This window comes from Pieris napi, chromosome 23 (genome assembly GCF_905475465.1).
Source record: "Pieris napi chromosome 23, ilPieNapi1.2, whole genome shotgun sequence".
Classification (NCBI taxonomy): Eukaryota; Metazoa; Arthropoda; class Insecta; order Lepidoptera; family Pieridae; genus Pieris; species Pieris napi.
In genome coordinates, this window is record NC_062256.1 from 4,742,697 (window position 1) to 4,766,224 (window position 23,528).

A 23,528-nucleotide genomic window follows, 5' to 3' on the forward strand; every position below is an offset into this window, starting at 1 on the left:
TTTTTCACATTCCTATTTTAAATAAAACAATATTTGAAGAAAAAGTTTAATGTAAATAAAAACAGTTGAATTATAGAAAAAGTCAGCATTATTCTTCCCTAGAATTTGCAGATTTGGTTTGGTTCTTCAAGTCTTCGTAGGATATCTGGTTCTGAAATAAATATTGAGATAAATATTTCAGCGTTATCTTGTTATATTGATTATCTTTGTGTATATCTCGAAACAATTATTGTTTCGCTGGGAATGGAACGTACGAGTAAAACTCTGAGTTCATGAATTAAATATAAAATACAGTGTAAACTATGCATTTTATAGCATTTTTTTCGTTATACGTAGGGAAGAGAAAAAATAACGAAATTGAATCAATTACAATTATTTCAAATTTTATTACAATCAATAGGTAAATTATTCTAAAAACATATATTCTGTTAACTTTGACGTGTTTTGCTATGACAAGCAATGTAATCTAAGAATAATGACACACGTTAATGCAATTAACAATAACAAAGGCGATACGGCTGTTTATGACCTCAGGTGTCTTTCTTAGAAATTTCGGCACCTCAATAGGTTAGTTTTGTAAGCTTAAATTTACACTTACAAGTCGTCGGAAATATCTGCGAACCTGGCTTAATGACGTCATACAAACTGGAGAGATAGCAAAAAAATTAAAGATGTAAAAATAAAAAATATTTTATTTGTGTACTTATTTTTATTGATACTCGTACCTACTTGAAATTTACAAATACTTATTATTTACATTATTTAAAATTCAAATTATTAACAAATTTACAAATAATACAAAGAAAAAGTAGAGAGGAAGAGAAAGTGGCGACACTATTCTAGAAAAGCCTCGACACCAGACATGGTAGCGCTGTCGTTTTCGTCATCTTCTATATTATCACTCAAAATGTTGTCTTCGGTTTTGCTGTCACTGTCTTCTCCTCCTAATGAAATTATTAATTCGCGTTCTTCATGTTCATATAATCTGTCATTATGCCAAAACTTATCTCTTAAGCGATCAACATGGTTGCATTCTTTTTTCCAATCTTCCGGGGTTATACTTTGGATCGCTGCCTTTGTTAACCTTTCTATATCTTTTTCTGATTGGTCAATATTTTTGTCTGCCACCCTTTGTTTCATCAAATTCCAAACATACTCAATAGGGTTGAGATCACAGTGGTAGGGTGGCAGACGTAATACCTCATGTCCATGAGCTCTAAATATTTCATCGATGAAATATACCTTCTCAGGTTTATTTCTTTGAATCAACATATACAGTTCTCTTTTAGTCATTTTGTCATCAAATTCGATGTTGTGTTCTTGCAGCCATGTTTGCATTTCGTTTTTACGTGCACTGAAATTTGGCGGCTTATTTGCCTGCTTACTGTGATAGGGCGCGTTGTCCATGACAATTATTCCGTTGGGTGGAAGGTTCGGTATCAATTTCTCTTTAATCCATTTGGTAAAATTGGACGCATCCATTTCGTCATGGTAATCACCGGTTGTTGATTTACACTTATATAGGAGCTCGGCTCCTTGTATGAAACCGTTCTCATTGCCTGCGTGTACCACAATCCAGCGCTGACCAGGAGAGTGATTTATTCGGACACTGGAATCACTACTATTTTGCCAACATTTTGAGACAGTATAGTGTGAATGTATCCAGGGTTCGTCGATAAATGTAACTGGTTTTTTTTCGGCACCACGTTCGTCATTTTCTTTCAGTCGCCTTAAATATTTTGCTCTCCAGGCTGCTATTTCAGGTCTTTGCACCAAAAAATCGCGTTTTCGTTTACATTTTTTAAAGCTGTACCCCAAATCATTTATTAGTATGTTTCTTAGGGCGTCTTTTTGGCCGGGAAAGTTGAGCTCCCGTTTTGCTATTGTAAGAATCTTTTTTAAAGTAGGTATTTCTTTTCTTGTGGTATAAAAACTTTCAACCAAAGAGCGTATCGCGCATAAATCAAAATTATCTAGATCTATTTTCTTTTTGTATTTTTTACGCTTTTTCCCTGGTGTCGAGAGCTTGATAGTGTCCGTGGCAACTGAAGCTGAAGTACTAGGTTGTGGATGCTCACCATCTTCGAAGGACGTCATGTCTTCCTGAACATTCGCTGCTCGCGCTGTTTCTGTTTGTATTTTTTTTGCTTCACGTTTTATTGTCATTATTGTCGTTTTAGATAAACCAGTTGCAGCACAAGCCCTTTTTGTTGCTTGTTCAACCGGCACAGTGAAAGAGCCGTGTTTTTTTTCATTTTCAAAGAATTATACAGCAGCACAAATACATACAGCACTAAATAGGTAGTTTATGTAATATTTCACCAAACAGAGAAACAATAAACACTAAAATGCGATTACGAAAGCAAGAATAATACACGTGCGTCGGCGATTGCGTTGGCAACGGTACTGGATAGGCGAAAACGGGGCGGGGTGCGGGGAAGCGCCAGGGGAAGCGCATTCCAGCGAGGTTCGCAGATATTTCCGACGGCTTGTAAGTATGTTGTTGATGTCTAAATATGAAAATACTTCTACGTAATAGAAAATGGCGGTTACGTTATAAAGAGTGAATTAATGTATGAGTTTTGTGTTAAACGAAACAAATTTTACAAATTTTTACGTTATAAAGAGTTTACACTGTACTATAATAATAAATTGGCTTGTAGCTACAAACACTGGCTTCTTATATCTGCAATTCTTTATTATTATCGTATCTTTATATTCATATAGCATATAGCAGCGTTCAAGTATTACACGCATTTTTTGGAGATAATTGACCCCCCCCCCCCCCCCCCCCCCTATTTACCGCGCCGTAACGTTTTTCTGTACCCAAATATAGTACTGTACCTAGTGACTCTTTATACCTAAAAGTTCCCATTAAAGTGTAAAAGTACTGAAAAGTCGAAAAAAATATTAACAATAACGGCTTAATTCAATCCCAGCCCCGCATCGTAACGTTGTACAGAAGGACCCCCCTCCCCCCAAAATTCGTTACGTAATACTTGAACGCTCCCATATAATATTTTGGACTCATACCTCCCACATATCGTCTTCCCACTCTGGGAAGTGCTTCTTGAAGTTAGCAGGCTCCCGTCCTTGCTTCACAGTTACCACAATGGCCGAGTCCACTGTGCGCTCCAAGCCGTCGTCAGAGATGTATTTCTGATAATAAAATGTATAACGGTTCAAAAAATTATTTATTAGTTTACAATCCAAATAATACAGCAAACGAAAATAATAATGAAATATATAAATGATAAGTTTTCATTACAAAGGCGCGAAGTTCGCGAGGGTAGCTACCCCCGTTTCGTTCTACTTCAACTTCGTTTCGCCTTAATATGGTGTATTACTTAGTAGTAGTCTACATATCGTAATGTAGTAAGTACTAAATTAGTTTTTTATATTTATCCAAATATTCTCTCCATAAAAACGTTCCGATACTGAGTAGTTAACTTTTTTGACTAATGGTTAGATATTTGACCATTAGTTACTCTAACCACCGGTAAAAAAATGCATTTTGCTGATATTTAACTAGTTACGATATTTAACCAATAGTTGAGTTAACTACGGATCAAAAAACTGGTCCTTACAGTTCAAAGAATAATTTAAAAAAAAGACAAGAATTAGTCATCAGTGTTCGAGTTTTGAGCAATAATATATAATTAGAAAAACTCATCTTGTTTCATTTCGTAAATTAAAGCCAAAGAGTAAGAGTACTGTATACTGAATTAAAAAAAAATCTCAAAGAATGAGCAGTTACCAAATTATTGCAGTCTCACCACACCTACCTCAATTATCTTATCCTTGGCGAGTCTCGCTCTCACGGGTATCTTGTTTCCTCTCCACATGTATAACTCTTCACCGCCATCTAATATGTACACTCCGTCATCAGACAAGTCCTGAAGTTTATCAAAAATAAATTTTAGCGAAATTTAAATCCTCGATTGTGCGTTTGAGCTATATGCACCAATGTTATGTATGCGATTAACATTGTGAGGTCTCGGAATCTTGCACTGACCCTAGATTCATGTAAACGTTTTTGACATTCATAAGCATGCCCTAAGACGCATCTAAATTGAATAAACGTATTTTGATTTGATATAGTCTAAGATCCAGCTGCAGGATTAGTGCGCTCATCGGTTATTCGCTAAAAACCAAATTTTTATGTGTATTTATAATCAGGAGAATATATATCTACCAAGTTGCCTATCAAAATTTGGCCGCTAGTATTTTTAATTGATTTTTGGAAAAAAAAATTCGTTTACGTTTTTATATAAAATATCGTCTACATCACGGCAATTTACTAAAAGATTTTAAAAAATCACGGTTGCCGTTGCGCTCCTGGCCGCACTTCTTCGTAGCCAGATGTAAACAGGTATGATTTCGATACATTAAGGGTCTGTTTCACAATGTATGGATAAAGTACCAAATAGCTATGCAACACATAAATTATTTGGAAAATAAATTGTTCTATTTGACATTCATCGGACTCATAACAGCTATTGATGGACTTTATGTGACGAATAGCGCTATCTGACAGTCGCGAAACGCAACAATAGTGTTTATCCTACAAATAAGTAATAAATAGCTAATTTGGAACTTATCCGTACATTGTGAAACAGACCCTAATACGTTTATAACGTACATTTATTAATTATATATCAAATTGAATCATATATGGTTGCCTAATTAAATCTTGCCGCAAATAAGGGTTACTGGCTGTAAAAGATGATATATATTTAAGGTAGAGTGAAAGAGAGTTAACGCGTTACATCATTTGTCAGACGAGGATAGCGATTGCCGTCTGTACGACAAAATCAAACGTTTTTGTCATATCGGAGTCACACTTAGCGCTAAGTATCGATTCTGCATGTGAAGGTTACACCCAAAAACTTCACCTACGTAATTCTTTAAGTCGGCAAAACTTTGAAATTTGTTGACTAAACCTAATAGAGTAGATATTTGCGCGTTTCATTTCTCTTTCAATTAAAACGTATTGTTTCGCAGGGAATCGAACCCGTATCCCGGGTGTAAAGTAAGAAATAAGTCTGTACAAACAGTATCGGGAATTAAATTTTTTTCAAAACCTATTTATTTATTAGGAAGTGCTTCGAAATGTGAATAATATATTCATGACTATATTTAATTCTATTAAAAAAACATAATTCAGGATACATTTTTAACAGACCTCGTACGTGTGTTACACGGTATTTAAATTCTGAAAGAATAGGTATAACTAAAAAGTCTCACCTTTTGAGTAAAGTCAGGCGGTAGTTCTTCCAATTTCACCCTTCCTGAAGTGGAGACCGTCACAGCAGTAAGAGTTATAGGTGTTGTCACCCGACGGCTTAAGGCCTGTTGCCAACCAGACCTGCTTTCCAGCTCTTCAGGCGCGCCACCTGGAACCAAAACAATACTGACAAAATTGAATGAATTTAGGGTAAATTAAAAAATTGCTATATATTTTAACACTGATAGGTTTCTAACCACATTAATATAGTATAAGTTATAGATTTTTATATGTATTGATCTGTATTAACTTTCTTTCAAAAATCTGCTTAAACTTTTTTACTATTTGCGACAAAGATTGACTTTGTCGCAAATAGTAAAGCATTTAAAACATTCTAATAATAAACATTCAATAAATAATTTAATTAAATAATTTGATTTTTGAAGTTATTGAAGTTATACTTCTTTAGGCGCGTTATGAAAAATTTATGAGAGTGAAATTTTCCGATGCGCGCGCACCGTGACACAAAATTAACAGAATGAAGTTGCCCACGGAAGATGCTACGGCATTGGAGATAATTTAAAAACGACATTCGAATAATAATAGAATTTATGTTACACTTAATGTAAGAGAATAATAATAAATATTTATTTTTTTAATTTTTCAAATGTAAACTGAACTTTATTGACTGTAATGACTCCTTTCCAGTCTTTGATTATTTAATTGTAATTAATTATTTGCATGCAATCAAAAACTATTTTATAATAATGTCTGAATGAATGTAATAAAGTATAACTTCTTACGAGCGTACATAAGTACACGCACCCTTTTTTTTCCTTTGAATCAAATCAATGTTATTTGTTCCCCTGAATAATGTGAAGTTGAAGGAATCCTGCTCGCCAACAGGCGATAATTTGAAGTCCCGGCTTCCCTACTCTCTTGAATTTGAAATGTTTATCATACACAGATCTATCAATCAGTTATCGTTGATCTATCAGTCAATTGTTTTTTTTTAATTTTTTGGACAATGATAGACTCAAGTCGCTCACTCAAAAAAGATTACAAACTAAATTTCGATATTAAAATTTGTGAATAGATATGCATTTCATTGTTAATACATAATAATAATATATAAATAATAAATAAAAATTTTTGATTAAACTCTTATTTACTTAAGTCCCCCACACCCTCGTGGTTTTTAAAAGCTTGTTATTTTGAAAGTTATCTCTGGTCCCTGAGTTTCAAATTTTTTTTTATATAATAGGGGGGGCAAACGAGCTTGCAGGACGACCAAAAAGGGCAGCCTTCGCAGCCCATAGACACCCATTTTTAGTGGGTGCGTTGCCGGCCTTTGAGGGAGGAGTACACTCGCTTTTTAAACATTTGGAAGTCGTATCTCTGAGGGAAGACCCCCACCGGAAGTCGATTCCACAGTTTACTAGTTCGCAAAAGAATTTTCGAAAGTCGACTGTACTTATGACTACATATTTCTAATTTCAGTTATGAATTAAGATTTTCTTTCTAAACCATACCAAGAGCCTCCCAGAACTCCTCAGGTTCCTCGCCCTGGTTAACAGGAGTCACCTCTCTCTCATCTTTCACAACTTGTTTGGTGAATTCCAAAGCTACTTCTTGTTCGCTTTCATTCGATTCCTAAAAAAGTCATAAATAAAATAATACTAAACTGGCAAGATTACGATATTTTCTGTATGTTTTTTTGTCAATCTATCTAATAGGCAAGTAGGTGATCAGCCTCCTGTACCTGACGCACCCCGTCAACTTTTTGGGTCTAAAGCAAGCCGGTTACCTCACGATATTTACCTTCATAACACAATAATTATTTTTACCGTACCTTTCCATTCCAGACATAAATCGCGGATGACGTCTCAAAAATAAAGACGGCGTCATCTTGCAACGATTTTTCACTTTCGCGCACTTGAATTATTCTCATGTCGTCAAAGTCAGCTCCTTCCACCTTAAAACATAAAATTTGATTATTTAATTGTAATTAAATTTGCATGCAACCAAAAACTATTTTTAATAATGCCAAAGAAGTATAACTTCTTACGCGCGTAAGTACACGCACCCTTTTTTTTATTAAAAGAAAAAGGTTTTAGTTGTATGCACCATGAACGAAGCATTAAGAACTCACCCTGAAGAGTCGCAAGCCATCGTCGTCGTATGAGTTGTTGAAATTGTCTGGTTTATATTCTTCATCTTTGTTGCCATACAAAATGGCTACTTTTCCTGTACAGAGAAAGCCTTGTTAGAACGAGTAATTGAACCAAATTCAACAAATATAAACTGAAAGATAATTAAATAAGAGTTTTGTCTATAGCTTTTATATTTTCCCGCATGTTATAGGCGAAAGGAGTTTTTGACTGGGAATGGAAAGTGAAGCTAAAGCTTTCGTAGTTTCATAAGCGGTGCGATTACTTAAATCGCCGGTGTTGCGACCCGAGAGTCGCAGGCACTCTCTTTAGACTAGCATTTTCATAGCATTTCATTAAGGAGTTGTAATACAGAGTGAAATTTAATTCAATATTATTTAAATTATCCCCATGTCTCAGGCACCGTACGAAGAATCTTCACCCTAAAATAACTAAAAGCATACTCGTAAATTATTGTACGATATTTAGGGATTTTAAGATTTCTTAAATGTTGTTAATAATCTTAGCTACATTAATGATATAATCTACTATATAAAAATAAGTCGGGTTTTCCTTCCTGACGCTATAACTACAGAACGCACGAACCGATTTCCACGGTTTTGCATTCGTTGGAAAGGTCTCGGGCTCTGTGAGGTTTATAGCAAACGAAATGTTACATAAAACGAAGCCATCTGGTGGCGAAACGGAGTTCGCCGAGTTTGCTAGTTATTAATAATTTTACAATAACGGCACATCAGAAGATTAGAATATACAATACCTTTCAATATCTTCAAGAAATGTTTTGTCTCTTTCCCCTGTGGGACTCTCACAACGTTGACTTCTCCCTCTAAATCTTCTTCCAGTTTTGACACTAAATCGATTCCAGCTAATTTGCTTTCGGAAGTTGCATTTTCACCCTGCAAGGAATTAAATTGATACATGTAGAAATTCATATTCCATTATAGCCTAAGAGCCCACGACGGCCAGACCTTCGTTATTTAATAAAAGCTAAAAGTTCTTCTGTGCGTGTATGTATATTTATAATATAAAAACTAGCTGCTGTGGTCTCTGGCAGAATGACCAGCGCTGTGGAACTTCTTGCTCCTCAGCATAATGCTGAGCCAGGGCCAATTACAACCACAGTACACACACATTGCACACTAGAAGCGAACCGAATGGCAAAAGAAAATTTCTTAATTTTAATTTCTAATTTTTATTGTTTGTGATGTCTTATTTCATTTTATGTTTTCTTTAAGTATTGTTATTTTGTGTGTTTATGTGTGTGTGTTTTTGTTTGTAATAAATGTTATGTCTATGTCTAATATATTAAGACATGATATTTTTACTTACTTTACTTCATTCTATCATCTACAATCATTCCACAACATACTTTTTTATTATAAGCAATGTTCATTCAAACTTACAATCCACAAATAGATGACATGTGTTTGCCCATCAGCTTCATACTCATAAACAATGACATAGACATCGTTCTGGTATAGAACTGAGAACTCTGCCAATTGTTCTGTTAGGTCCTCGGGCTCTTCTGATGCTCTGGAAGATAAAACTTGATATAACTTACCAATACTAAATACAACAAATTTTTATCATGGTATTTTGTAGAGTCGGTGACCCTCGTACCCCACCATTTTTTTTATGGCTCTGGCACTGTTTGTGCATTAGCCAGCGTCAAGTATAAGATTTTTACAATTCGTGCTTGCCTTCGAAATTCGGCCGTGTCCTCCATGTACGGTTTAGGCACTCGCCCGGTACCGCACAACCGTCCCAAAGGCCGAGAACAAATTTAAATTAAATTAAAACTTGCCCTCGAACAGGGAATCGAACCCGGTACCCCTCACCTAGCTGCCACTTAATAAGACCGCTAGGCTATGAGGCCCTCCTAACCTAGCAAATGTAGCTCTTCCAGCGTCTCTCATCTGCTCACAAATCTATCAGTCTGGTGGGTCCTTAGAATCCTTAGAACTTATTTTAAAAACTAAGAGATTGCGGATTTAACAGATGCAAGAAATGCGTGGTCAGCACCCGACCCAGGCTTGAGTTTGCATCCTAGCGTCAACTTTCATAGGAGCTGGAATGATCCTCTTTGTAAATCTAAATTCCAAAACTTATCCGTCACACCTCAATCGCAGACCGCGCAAGGTTGGTTCTAGGGAACTATGAAGATTACCGGTTGTTGGTTTAATCCTTATCGCTTAGGGGTGCCCATATGTACTCCCCATAAGTGTCCCTGTGGCTTTGAAGTGAGTAGCCTTTGACACCATGGCCTCCATTGCCAAAAGGGTGATTTTTCTGGTCACGTCGCGCTCAACGACATCATGCGCCGCTCTCTTGTCTTCGTCAATGATCCAGCCATTTTGGAGTCAACAGGCATTGTTAGAGACAATGGCAAGCGGACGGATGGGATGTGTTTGATCACGTGGAGGATAGGATAGGACGGGCTTTGGCATAGGATGCTACTTGTATGGACACGTTAGCTGGCGCGACCGCAGAGCAGGAGGAAAATAATAAACGGCTCAAATATAAGAGTCTTTCCTCCAACTTCGATTTTGTTCCCTTTAAAGTAGACTCTTGGGCCCAAGTGCACAGTGCACAGGCGGTAATTAAAGATTTAAGTAGTCGCCTGGTATATAGTACCGGTGACTTCAGAGCTGGTGCTTTCCCCGTTCAATGAATACGTATCGCAATACAGCGAGTAAATGCTGCCAGCATTAAAGGTACACTGCATAGGGAACAAACTTTTAAAATTTGTTTTAATTTTCTATTTATCAATTATTATTACTATGTAGGCTAAGAATGTAATATATAATATATATTTGTGAGTTGGATATAAGAATAATAACAAATTTAAACCTAAAGACGGTAACTTGTCCACTTCCATCGTCCGGCATGTATCCGCGAGCGGATGCGCTCTTCCCGATATATTTTGCAGCATTTGCTGATTCATCAGCGTCACTTGAGAAGTACCCAGCATCTGTGTCACATTAATAATTTAATTTGTTTTTTTACACTATATATAATTTTAATTTTCAAATGAACATCTGATGATTTCAGATACGTCACCAAAATTTTGGGCAATTATTAGTAAAATGGAATATTCATAAACAAATAAAATATATAAAGGAATGTTTTTACAAAGACTTAATTTGAAAATTAGCAGTAAACTTTTTTAAATTTTAATGTTGTACGAAAGCTACCTAAATGAATTTTTGAAGTTATACTTCTTTGGGCGGTATGAATAATTGATGAAAGTGAAATTTTACGATGCGCGCGCACCGTGACACAAAATTAACAGAATGAAGTTGCCCACGGAAGATGCTACGGCATTGGACATAATTTAAAAACAACATTCAATTAAAATAAAAAAAACTGAATTTATGTTACACTTAATGTAAGAGAATAATAATAAATATTTATTTATTCAATTTTTCAAATGTAAACTGAACTTTATTGACTATAATGACTCCTTTTCCAGTATTTGATTATTTAATTGTAATTAATGATTTGCATGTAATCAAAAACTATTTTTAATAATGCCAAATAAGTATAACTTCTTACACGCGTACATAAGTACACGCACCCTTTTTTTTTAAAACTTTTTTTGGTAGATAACCCAAATATGTTTAGAACATCTCACAAACTGCAGCCCATGAGCGCTGCTTGCTGCTACTAGATATAACATACCGAACTCTGAAATCCTGGCCCTGACTGATGATGAAGTGGAAATGGTCTGCCAGCTGTGGAAGTACTGCTTGAAGGTATTGCTTTCTACACCCTCGGAGATACGAGTTACATTCAACTGCAAGTAAATTTTATTTCTTTTAAATAAAAATAAATAACAGCAGTGGTATAAAAAAGAAAATTTACCATGAACTCTCGTGAAATATTTTATCTCAGGATAATATGTATGTATGTGTAGATAGTTAGTAGATTATATATATGAATACTTACCCAGGAAGGATACTCCTTAACATCAAGATACTTTTGTGCTATATCGTTGTAGTTCCTCCTAACTTCGATGTCCACGTCGCGTCCAAGCCAAATAAATACGCCCGCGTCTGGAGTGTCCAATATGAAGATTCCCTAAAATATTGAAATTGATTACGAAAATACAATAAGTAATTTACGCTCGCGTATCTATTTTCAAACAAAACTTTCGTTTGGTACAAGCTGAAATAGACGCAGTTGCAGAGTGTTCATTACACTGTTTGAACCTCTCCTTTTTATTACCGAAAAAAAAAAACAATTTTTCAGACACTTCGCGAAAGGGAAGACCTTGGAATAGATAGAGGCCGTAAAGGGGCGCCATTGCACAGCGTATGTGTTTCATAATTCACAAATTTTGCATACAATAAAAAAATCAAATATATAAAAAATACTTGTACGAAATAACAAAAACAAATTATCGACGACACTATGTTCAAGAGGGACTGGTGACTTGTAATAACAGGTTTTCCCAACCTTTTTCAAGCACCAGTCTCTCAGTATGGTCCGAGAGCTAGCACCAATTTTTGGGCAGGTATTTGAGGCAAGCTGAAAACTTGTCACATACCTCTCCTATTGTATTCCAACACGGAATTGCAGACCTGGCTGGTGAGTAGCGGGGCTAAATCAACCCCTACATTTTTCAAAATATTAATTTTTTTTCCCCAAAAATATATTTGAGGCAATACGCAATTTATATATGTTGCAGTGTAATACTTAATAAATACGAAAAAAAATAAGCCAGACAATTTAATCGAGGCTGTAACATTGCCAAAAGCGTGCAAACATTTTTTGAAAAAAATTATAAAAATTGTTTTTGAGGCAGCTTGAAATTTTAATGGAATGTTATTTATAACTATAAAATTAGATTCCCAAAAAGACAGATCATTTCGGTAGGGCTTTCTACCTGCCAGGTGATCAAACAAATAATGGATGAGTACGGGCCTGTACTACTATAGACAAGCTTTAGTGTGAGAGAGATCGCATTTCGACAGCTGTCTTCGTTCTTGCTTGCCGCGTTACTATTGGCCACGTGACTTACAAAGCCGACACTGAAAATGAACCTTTCAGAAAAAAATTAAAAAATGGTGATTCCTCTACTTTACCTCCATGCAAATCTGAATTAAAACAACATCTTTTAAGAACGCAATATATAACAAGCATTTGGAGAAATGCATATTTACGATTCCCCAGTTCTTTGACACCTAATAGAAACGGATGGACACTTAATGAGGATACGCTACATTTTCACTGGTTTGACGGAGAGTGTATGCCGCAATTAGTATTCGACGCTGTTGTTCACTAGGAAAATAAAAATAACGATGATGAAAATCATACTACAGGTGAGAATAAATGGTTTATTTTTAATAACTGCTGCATTCAAATTTCTGTGATTAATTAAAAAAAAAATATCTATTTCTTTTCGCAGATGATGAAGAGGTTGCCGAATCTGATACAGATGAATTCGAAGATTCAAGTAGTTCTGATGAAGAATCCACAGACGAAGAATGATAATTTATATCTGACGTGAAATGAATTTAATTTATTTCTAATTTTTTTATACTTAAATAATTGTAACACTGAAGAAATATTATATTTTTATAAATGTAGTTTTGCGATTTTATATTTTAATCATTGGTTTTTTTTATAAGTAACCCTTATTAATTTTAAGATGAAAAAGGTTTTAAATTTCCGTATAAATTTTGACTTGGAATAATGTCAGAGAAACAATTTTTAGTTTTGAATGTAGGGGCAACAGTATGAATTCTGTGCAAAAATTTGGAACAAATATTGTTGAAAAATATTTTTTTTTTACATTCTCTTCAAAAAATAAATATTTTTACGGAAATATCAAATATTTAAACAATTCATTACGTTTAAATTCGCATTAAAATTGGTAAAATAACTAATTTTTTAAGATAAAAAAGAAATCACAAAATGTTCAACGTCCATAAATCAATACAATCACTTTTATGCAAAATGTATTTAGTACAAATTCAGATTTTTTTTTATTTTTTACTCCGAAATTCTAACTAGAAACCTCATGGGTTATTGTAAGTCACGTGGCCTCGCTAGAGCCATTAGTAACGCGGCAAGCAAGAACGAAGACAGCTGTCGATATGCGCTCTCTCTCACACTACAACTTGTCTATAGTAGTACAGGCCCGTACTCATCCATTATTTGTTTGATCACCTGGCAGGTAGAAAGCCCTACCGAAATGATCTGTCTTTTTGGGAATCTAATTTTATAGTTATAAATAACATTCCATTAAAATTTCAAGCTGCCTCAAAAACATTTTTTATAATTTTTTGCAAAAAAATGTTGCACGCGTCTGGCAATGTTACAGCCCCGATTAAATTGTCTGGCTTATTTTTTTTCGTATTTATTAAGTATTACACTGCAACATATATAAATTGCGTATTGCCTCAAATATATTTTTGGGGAAAAAAAATTAATATTTTGAAAAATGTAGGGGTTGATTTAGCCCCGCTACTCACCAGCCAGGTCTGCAATTCCGTGTTGGAATACAATAGGAGAGGTATGTGACAAGTTTTCACCTTGCCTCAAATACCTGCCCAAAAATTGGTGCCAGCTCTCCTACTAGTATAATACATAGCTTTAAGCTTATTGTCAAGTTTATTATTATTATTAATTTAATTAAATTAAGTTAAAGTTAATTAAAGTAAGTTTAAGTTAAAGTAAGTTTATCATAAAGCAATGTATGTATAAGATAAATAAATTCTCATTCTCATTCTCATCGAAAACCTAAATATAATATTGCAAATCTAGTCGCACAAATAATAAACTTATATAAACAACGACCCTGATATATTACTGGAAGGGCCTGTAATAGAATTTCGAACTGTCAATCTCCCATTTAGTCTCTCTATTCAGACGCAAGGGATCCTCGAAATCTTCCGGGGGTAAAGATTTAGTAGGAAGAATTTCTTCTGTGTTATACCCACATACATCTAATATCTCTCTATCTTCTATTCCATAAATAATCATAGACAATGTTTATACTTACATCAGATTCAAGCTGATTTTGCTTGAAGGGTTTCCTGAGTGCATCCAGCTCTATATCTTCATCGTAGAGCACCTTGTATAAGTAGACAGAAGATACGCTGTCTCTTGTGTAGGCCTAAAAAGAAATGTTTCTTACGCTTTAAGGGTTACATTGTGACATTACATTTTTATAGAGATCTTTTATAGATTGCGGTGTTCAGTTAATAAAATAATTATTTTCTGTATATTTATACTTATTTACACGACTCGTTGTAGCTCGACATAGTATATTTCAATGAATTCCGTCGATTTATAAATGTGGGATTTTGACCCGCGCTTTCAGACCTTCTCGACAACAAGGGCCCGCCCCGTAGAAGACCCGGACACATCTTAACGGATTCAGGTGATCCCATGGGTACCTACGATCTCAGGGATGAGAATCGCACTCTCAAGCCACTAGGGCAACACTTGGGGAAATGCATTGCGCGTACCCTACCGCGGTGCGACTGCTTAGTGCGGGAGGGTTATGTGGGACTCGCGAATGTGCATACCCACTAAAACCCCAAGGCGCCACCAACAATCGCCTTAGGCGGGATGCGGTAACAGCAGAGCCTTATCCGCTTCCCGACATGCGATGCGGCGGTTGTGTCCGCCTCTCCCCGCCCATTGTTGATATAGTCTTTATATAACTCAATGTAGAGTAACGATATTTACTAACTGACTACATTAGTCCAATGTAAAAATATAGACCGATGCCGTACGCGACTCTGCGAAATTCATTAGTAGATACAATATTAACAAGAAAAATGTATCAAACTTACAACAATAGATGCTGTGTCTTCATCAACAAGATCATCAAGAGAACCAGAACCGAGAGCGTCGAAGAACTGGTCGTAGTCGGAACTTGAAGAGAACTCATCTGCGAATTATAAATAAATCTTCCTTTATCATTATTAATGTATCCAATCCATATTTATTAATGTTTTGAAGTGAAACTTCTTTATCGGGGTTGGAAAAAAATTTAGTGTAACATTTTTTCGTTACGTGTCACGTTTTTCGGTTACGCGCCATGTTCCTTTTTGAAATCAAACTTCTTTATCGGCGTTGGAAAAAAATTTACCGTCACATTATTTATTATTATTATTTTTTCATTATTTTTTTTTTTTTTTTTTTCATTATTTATTATTTATTATTCGACACTTAATATTTTAATGACAATTAAATTAATTAAATTCCTAACATATCTTCCTTTTTCCGTCCCTCTAAGTATCGGAAATCTAAACTTTTAGATTTGTATAAATATGAACAACACTTCAAGATTAGTTTGCCACTGAAGTTTCACTTCTGACATGTGTACTTTGTACACACACACTTTTTTTTTAATAATTATGTTATACGATATATTGAGAATGAGAAAATAAGTGCTTGAATGTAATCTAGGAGACTGGGTTGGGGGTTTGTCTTTGATTTTCTTATTTGGTGATTACGTCAACGGTAATTATTTACTTTTTTACACATACATTGTCTGAGCTTGAAAACGAAATGCATTTTCAAGGATTCCTACAAATAATACTAATACTATAGTGAAGAGGGCAAGACAACATTTCCAGGAAGTTCATTTCATAGATCACCCTGTTTGGGAAGAAGTATTAAACATCTTTGGCATCTTCTTCTAGGCAGTGTCATTACTTTATACTGTATTTTAGTGTTAGATGCTTGTTTTCGTGGAATGTATGTGGAGGAAGGATGTTGTATGCTTTCTACAACCTAAAGGGACGGACCGAACCAGGTCTAACCACTGACTGGACCAAAGGCCAGTGGCTAAGTTCTAAAAGTTGTATATTTCCTTAGCGGCCGGAATAACTTCGTTAGCGCATTTAAGTGTATGACGGCATCACAGCGATCGCGAGGCGTAGAATGTAGATGTGAACATTATAATAGCCACACAGAATATTTCTTTCGTTTATATTCGCCCAAAGTGCGCTAGCGTGAAAGACTAAGGGGCCTACAATATTGAAAAATACTAGTAATATTAATATATAATAGTATATAAATACTAGTCTATACTTAATATTATAAAGAGGAAAGGTTTGATTTTTTGTTTGTTTGAAATGAATAGGCTCCGAAACTACTCGACCGATTTCAAAAATTCTTTCACCGTTGGCAAGCTTCACTATTCCCGAGTGACATAGGCTATGTTTCATTTTCAAAAAAAATAGGGATGCTTACTAAAACTTGAATAATCTAACCCAAGGTGTAAAAAAATAAACAAAAAACTTCCTTCAATGGTGTGCGCTGCGAAAACTATTAATGATAGAACAAAATGATGTATTAAATTTTTTCAGGACATATCACTTTCTATAAAAAAAGTCGCAACAGCATGTCTCTATCTTTTAAAGTTACGTCACAATAAGCGTCCTTAAATTAATTTCTTTTTATTAAAATACCACCGCTAGAAAAGGCTTTTTATTCGTAGCTAGGTATTGATCCTTATCAAAATAATTACCAACGTTTCACATAAGCTATAATTTATTGGCATAACCACCAAAAAAGGCATGGTGGATTGGTGTTCTCCTGCCTTTTCTCTTGTATAGTTTACTACTATGTAATATAACAAAATTCTTAGCCACAACAACGTTTGGCCGAGTCTACTAGTAATAGTAATATTTTGAAAACCATTTTATTTTCCAATTATTACGTACCAATAATTTCAATAGTTGCCCGTCCATTGTGCTCCTCATCTCTCAGGTTATTAGCGACACTTATGATCTTTCGCCTCTGGGTAGCACGTGCTCCTTCGGGTACCAGCACATAGATATCATGTTCCACTTCCAGAATGAAGCAGTTGTCTCTAGTCAATGATGAGACGTCGGCTGGTACCTTGAATCCATTATTTATATTATCATTATCAAAACAAAACTTGTAAAAAAGTCTCACAACTCAGTTCTTCTACTGTAATAGTGAGATTCGTGTAACACAAAGTCGGTTATTTGATTCAGTCCCTACTTAAGATACCTTCTGTGTAAGCTAACCTGAGATCTTATACTAATCATATCAATATTACAAATCTTTTATGTTAAAAATAAATACACTGCCATCGCATGAAAACACAATGTATCGCACAACTTATACATATAATAATACATTAGATTGTTAAGTGAAATTAAAAATTCAGGATTCTACTTTTATCCATAACGTTGGGAGTTGGGACGAAGTGGCCAGCCTTGCGATTCTGTAACTCACTTTTCGAACTCGTACAGCGGCGGTCGCGCTCATATCAGTCGTGAAGCAGCCATTTTACGATTCGAAAAGTGAGTTACAGAATCGCAAGGCTGAACTGTTACAAGAAACGAAGTACGGCTGTGCCACTCTTTTTTGATCTACTTGGCGAGCGCACTGCCGTGATAATTATTTAGCATCATCTATATACGTATACTTATATCGAATGATATCTTAGAGGCAAAAAAGAAGAACTACCTTCGCGTGACTTAATTTACAATGAGAATATATTTCTAAATTAATACATTAAATAATTAGTTTTACCTCTGCGATCCTCATATTTTCGCAGCCTGACAACTTGAGTAATCTCTTTTCTGCGCCCGCGTTGATCTCCACTTCATTGAAGCCCGCCTCGTTGCCACCTTCAAGATATCTGATAGCTGAAAAAACTGTACTGCTTAGATTCAGACACGAAAACAATTGCGAACTATGATTCTCATATTTAATACAATTTTCCCTTTATTTTTATTTATTTATTTACACTTCGTTACCTTATACAAAGCGGGGAAGCAGGGGTCCATGCGTTCAAAAGAAGGGATGGTGATCCATCCCTGCAAGCACTGGACCCGATCTCCCCTAGCTATTCGTAAAAGCGTATGGCCCGATCTGGGAAGGATACTTGCTGTGTCAAGTATCTTCACAAATCAACAATGGGCGGGGAGAGGCGGACACAACCGCCGCATCGCATGTCGGGAAGCTGATAAGGCTCTGCTGTTACCGCATCCCAAGGCAATTGTTGGTGGCACCTTGGGGTTTTAGTGGGTATGCACATTCGCGAGTCCCACATAACCCTCCCGCACTAAGCAGTCGCGGTAGGGTATGCGCAATGCATTTCCCCAAGTAAAAAAAATACAAATCAGGTTACTTAAGTTATTAGGCAACGGGCGGCCTTAACGCTAACAAGCGATTCCTTAACTTTTTCGAGTGTGCTATTTTGTTATTTTTGTAAGGCTTTGTATTACACTGTTTTTTACTTTGTCTTTAATTTTCCTCCGAAGAAAACGTTCGGTTGAAAATAAAGTTTACACAAATTCTTAGACATCATCTATGTTTTAAACGATATCTTACACGAAATTAAAAAAAATTAATAAATATATATTATATATATTTTCTCCTTCCGTTTTTGGAAGTCGGTGAAAAAATTAAAATGTTCTCTTTTCCCATATCCGGTAATATACTTACATTAATTGTTACGCCAGGAAGCAAACCTCGAACCTTTAAATTACGATATGCGTACAAAACATTGAGGTTGTAATAACAATTATGTATTACATATGTACTTACCGGGTTTAAAATACCCCACAAATTGACTGGACTCATGCCCCTGGACCTCTCGATGCTGAATCGCTCGACCGCCGAGCTGGTCATCCAGGGTCACTGTAAGAATGGCAGCGGCCCCACGCTTGTCCTGAGTGGCATTGACGCCAAGCCAGAAGTGAGCGTCGTAGTTTAAAGTTGAAGTGTTGTCGCCAGATGTCTAAACCGTAAATAAGAGTTTTAATTCAAAGTCAAAAGTTATTTATTCATATAGGTAACCACAATGTAAACTTATAAACGTCAAAAAAGAAATAAACATTAAATGCTTCTTAAATTTACATTTACTGCCAGTTCTCAAAGGCGTAGAACGGAAGAGATTAACTGCCAATAAACTCTCCGCCACTCTTTTTAATCGCCAAGTTTTTTTTTACACAACGTTTGTAAGGAGCTGCAACCATTACACCATGTTCCACATAATATCTTAAGTAATAAATAATAATAAAATAAATTAAAGACAAAGATTTGTCCTCTATCAGCAGGAGGCATGGTGAAATAGGAGCACGCACTTACATTCTCGTGGGAACAACACGCAAATACATAGTCGAATCAACTAACATCACCGCATACACGAATTCAAGTACGACCAGTCATAAGTAGTGAAATTCGTAATGAATTTCGTATATTTTTTTAATAATCATCATCATTGCTGATGTTATGTACAATATTCACACTTAGCATGATATCAAAGTATGTTTAAATGGACGGAAGTACCTATCCGAAAGCTAATCTGGAGAAGGCCTATACCCATGGTCAAGAAGTACTGAGCTATAGCCTTAGGCACTGCGTACCCAGAAACAGCCACAAATAAAACCCGAGCCGCCTAATCCACTGCACGTGTAATCACAAGAAGCCGCTACCAGCATTAGCAACTCTATTGTCTGCACGGATCTTTTTAAATAAATCCTCATTCTGGACCTCCGTTCTCACCGAGCACATCTCTACAGAACTATATGTATAACGTTCATTCTTAATTAACTTTTATATATTTTTTTGTGTTGTAAATATCTGATTTTTGAAATACAAAGGCTTAATAATGGGGTGGAAATAAATATTTAGCTTTTTTTCTGGTCTATTAAGATCTCACAAACCTTACCTTTAAGACGATGTAAGCATCTCCATTGTAGAATTTTCCATATTTGGTGCGCTCAATCAAAACAGGTTCGAATTTCTGTATAAAGTTATAATTTAATTAATATCACAGTAGGTAAAACTTACCTACAAGTTACGAGTACAAAATATACAAATAGGTATAGTCATAAGAAGCGTCTAAGATCAGCTTTTGGATATTTGTGTGTAATGATAATATTATTATATTTGTCACGTAAAAACTACTTTTACTTTCCTTGAGGAAATAATTAAAAATTTATGAAAATTAACATTTCCCTCCAAATTAGTACAATTTACGAAAAGCGCCGCGCGCATGAACTACACCTGATAACATGACATGATGATGATTGATGCCTTAAAAATTGCAGGCCCGTTGATGGTATCTATATCGAAGATGCTATTATTAAAATTATATTCTCGAAACGTTCTTAGTTTTAATAGCTATATCGATTTGGTCTGTGATTCTATTTTTAAAATTCAGTGTCATGTTTAGAAACGTATAGTGCTTTTCATGAAAGAAGTCCCGCGGTGATTTTTGGAACTAAATTTGACAGGTCGGCAATGTTGTTATTCGTCGATGTTATCAAGTTCGTTTGTTGTGGTAGATTTTTGTGAAATTTTAACTAGCTTAGTGCATTTTAAAGATTGATTACAATGCCAAAAGTTGTAAAAAGTTCGGCTCGAGAAACGATATTAAAGGTGAAAGAGTTCTGTGAAGCGGAACATAAGAATCAAGGTGTTTTAATACCACTAAACAATGTTCGGAAGAGAGTTGCCGCCATAACAGGTACTTTTTAGAGTTGCCATTTAATAATTTTTTGCTGTATTGATGGGACTTTTATGATATAAATTCGTTCTTGCAAAATTGAATGAATACATAACGTGATGAAACTAGGTACATAACTGAAATTAAAACATATATTACATAAGCATTACAAACTTAAAGTTACTATTATTTTTAATTGTTCATAATTTAATTGCAGGTGTGTCAGAGAAAACTGTAACAAGAATTACAAACGAAGGTATAACAGCGGCGTGTACTTCGAAAAAAAATTGTAACCCAACAATTATGCAACAAAACTCTGAATAAAAAAAAAATTGGTTGTTTGTAAAGTAGGTTTACGATCGAGATATTTACGTGATAACGTCTTATTGGTGATATAAGTTTTTGGGAAGTAAGGAATTAATGAAGATAAAATTTTTTTCAAATTTTAAATTACATCTATCGTTTTATTCACACTTTTGATGATAAATTTCGGGTGTAAAATGACAAGTTTACTTATTCGACTATGATATACATTTTTCTTCATACATTCACGGAATGACTGGCAGCGCTCGAGATGAGACGGGAGATCGGTCCGTCTCTCTCTCGTTATACCTGCGATCGCGCTCGTGAGGTTTTGGTGTGACACAAGTTTCTGAACATGTCACCCAACTAAAACGATTTTAAAGACGTTATCACGTCAAAAATTGTATTGCTTTTCTTTACCCTATTTTCTCATCTTTTCCCTGTAAGTAGGTAGAACACCGCTAATATAAGTAAATAAAAATATACTTTTTACATAACAGAAATATTGTTTCATCGAAGTATGGAGAAAATAATATTATTTGATAAATTACATCTGCTAAATGTAAATAAAATAGGTACATTTTTTACTCATAAATGGCAACATTTCATCATGCGATTGCAGCGCCGCGTCTGGGGGACTTCTTTCATGAAAAGGACTATAGTTCGTGTTTTAATGAATTACGGTATGCAATGTGTTATTAGCTATGGTTAATTACCTCATTTATTTTCTAATCTTTTTATCAATCTGTGCGATAAAGAGAGCAATCAATGATAATTAACAGAGCAGTTACATTTTCCTTTATTATCGAAAAGCATATATCCGCGCGGATATAAAACTGTCTCTTGATATAGAGCATTAAAATCTAGTTTAAAACCACTATGCGTACAGACCGCGGAAAGGAACATTGTTAAGGGTTTTTTTATGTAAACAATAACTCATCCTCGCAACTTCAATAGATATTTTTGTATTGGCCGCTACCTAATAATGATTTGATATTAATACATATTATGGTGTTAATAAATGTTTTATTGAAATTCATTTACTAGTGGGCGCGATTATACGTATACGTACTATTTTTGTTTTAAATAACTGTTTAGATCAATTATCAAGACCAGAAAACAATACATTATTTAAACTATACGAGTAATCACAAATGAGCAACTTACGTCTATGGTCCATATCTCCAAGCCCGGTCCTGCTCCTGCTTCAGCAAATGCCGGGTGTTCCATTTTCAAATTTTACCGCGAAAACGTTTTCAGTTCAAAATTTAATAAAATATAATTTAAACGATTGAAATACTAAATAAAAATCATAAATATTTTATTTGTATTTTTACATTTAACACGACGAAGGCGTCCTATCGAAGAATACTAAGTTAGTACTAGTGACTCATGATAGATAATAAAATCGATGCTTATCGCTTATCGTTCATTCGGAGAATAATTTTGTAAAAACACGGCATAAACTAATTTTCCTGGACACTTACTTAGAATTTAATAGTCACAGTGAACTTTATTATAATCGAATAATTTACGAGAAGTGTATTTGCTTAGAATGAATTTAGGGAAGTTTAAGATAAATATTATCTTTAACTTCCATGATGTTATATGATAATGGAATATTATACGATTGTAAAATTGTATTTAAATACGAATCGTTAAGGTTCATAATAAAAGTTACAAGAGGGGTCTAATACCTAGTTATGAGCAGTTTTATAATTTGAATATGTTACGTTATCTAATCTCGTACATAGTAGATTGAACGTTAAAACTTATTGTAGATGAAGTTAATAATATACGTTCAGTTAATCCAGAGATTACCCCCTAGAACCTCAGAAACTTTACCTCTTTATAATATTAGTATAGATAAAAATATATAGTTACAATAGGAAACAACTTTGAAATAAAACACATATTATCAACAATAAAAGCATTTATTCTAACCGAAAGTGTATTCTAACAATAATATGGCGATACATTGCACATGACACAACAGAGATCAATAATAGCAAGAAACCATAAAAGAAAAATAGCGATGGCAATACCAAACCGTAATCAATATAGGAAATATAAAACAGGGCTAGAATGAAGAATACCTATCAAAGCTGTAATAAAAATATGGCAAGCCCCAAGTCTGCTATTTTAGACATTCTAAACTGTCTGTCAAACTAAGATGACACAGCAGTTTAAATAGATCTTGGGAAATCTGTAGGGTAGTTTGCAAAAATCTTATGTACCCTCATAATAATATTTAAATTTGAAATTATTTGGCGGCTTCCTCGTGGCAAGTATTTTCATTGTACACAGCTTCATATAAATCAGAATTCACACAAAAATATTTTTTATATAATATTTTTTTTTTATATACGTT

At 34.8% G+C, this 23,528-nt stretch overlaps 1 protein-coding gene and 1 long non-coding RNA gene across 2 annotated transcripts; one reads left to right on the forward strand and one right to left on the reverse strand.

Annotated features, from left to right (window-relative positions):
- Positions 1 to 36: 36 nt before the first annotated feature.
- LOC125061367 (gelsolin, cytoplasmic-like) lies at positions 37 to 22,612 on the reverse strand. Its single transcript, XM_047666777.1, has 19 exons — positions 22,325 to 22,612; positions 20,075 to 20,149; positions 18,949 to 19,141; positions 17,929 to 18,044; positions 17,088 to 17,265; positions 15,207 to 15,304; positions 14,408 to 14,521; positions 11,347 to 11,478; positions 11,080 to 11,194; positions 10,249 to 10,369; positions 8,802 to 8,931; positions 8,156 to 8,294; positions 7,380 to 7,474; positions 7,080 to 7,202; positions 6,760 to 6,880; positions 5,248 to 5,396; positions 3,786 to 3,896; positions 3,034 to 3,159; positions 37 to 151 (listed from the first exon to the last, which is right to left on the reverse strand). The coding sequence occupies exons 1-19, from the start codon at positions 22,385 to 22,387 to the stop codon at positions 89 to 91; spliced, it is 2,262 nt and encodes a 753-aa protein (XP_047522733.1). The 5' UTR covers positions 22,388 to 22,612; the 3' UTR covers positions 37 to 88.
- On the forward strand, positions 12,409 to 12,989 carry LOC125061389. Its single transcript, XR_007119038.1, has 2 exons — positions 12,409 to 12,722; positions 12,809 to 12,989. It is a non-coding gene; the product is annotated as an uncharacterized LOC125061389 (long non-coding RNA).
- Positions 22,613 to 23,528: the final 916 nt, after the last annotated feature.

Coding starts and splice junctions, on each gene's coding strand:
- LOC125061367 (XM_047666777.1), bottom strand. CDS start 22,387: ATGGAACACCCGGCATTTGCTGAAGCAGGAGCAGGACCGGGCTTGGAG. Junction 20,150..22,324: donor TGGAGATATGGACCATAGAC/GTAAGTTGCTCA, acceptor AACTTTATACAG/AAATTCGAACCTGTTTTGAT. Junction 18,045..18,948: donor TGTGGGGTATTTTAAACCCG/GTAAGTACATAT, acceptor CAGTTTTTTCAG/CTATCAGATATCTTGAAGGT.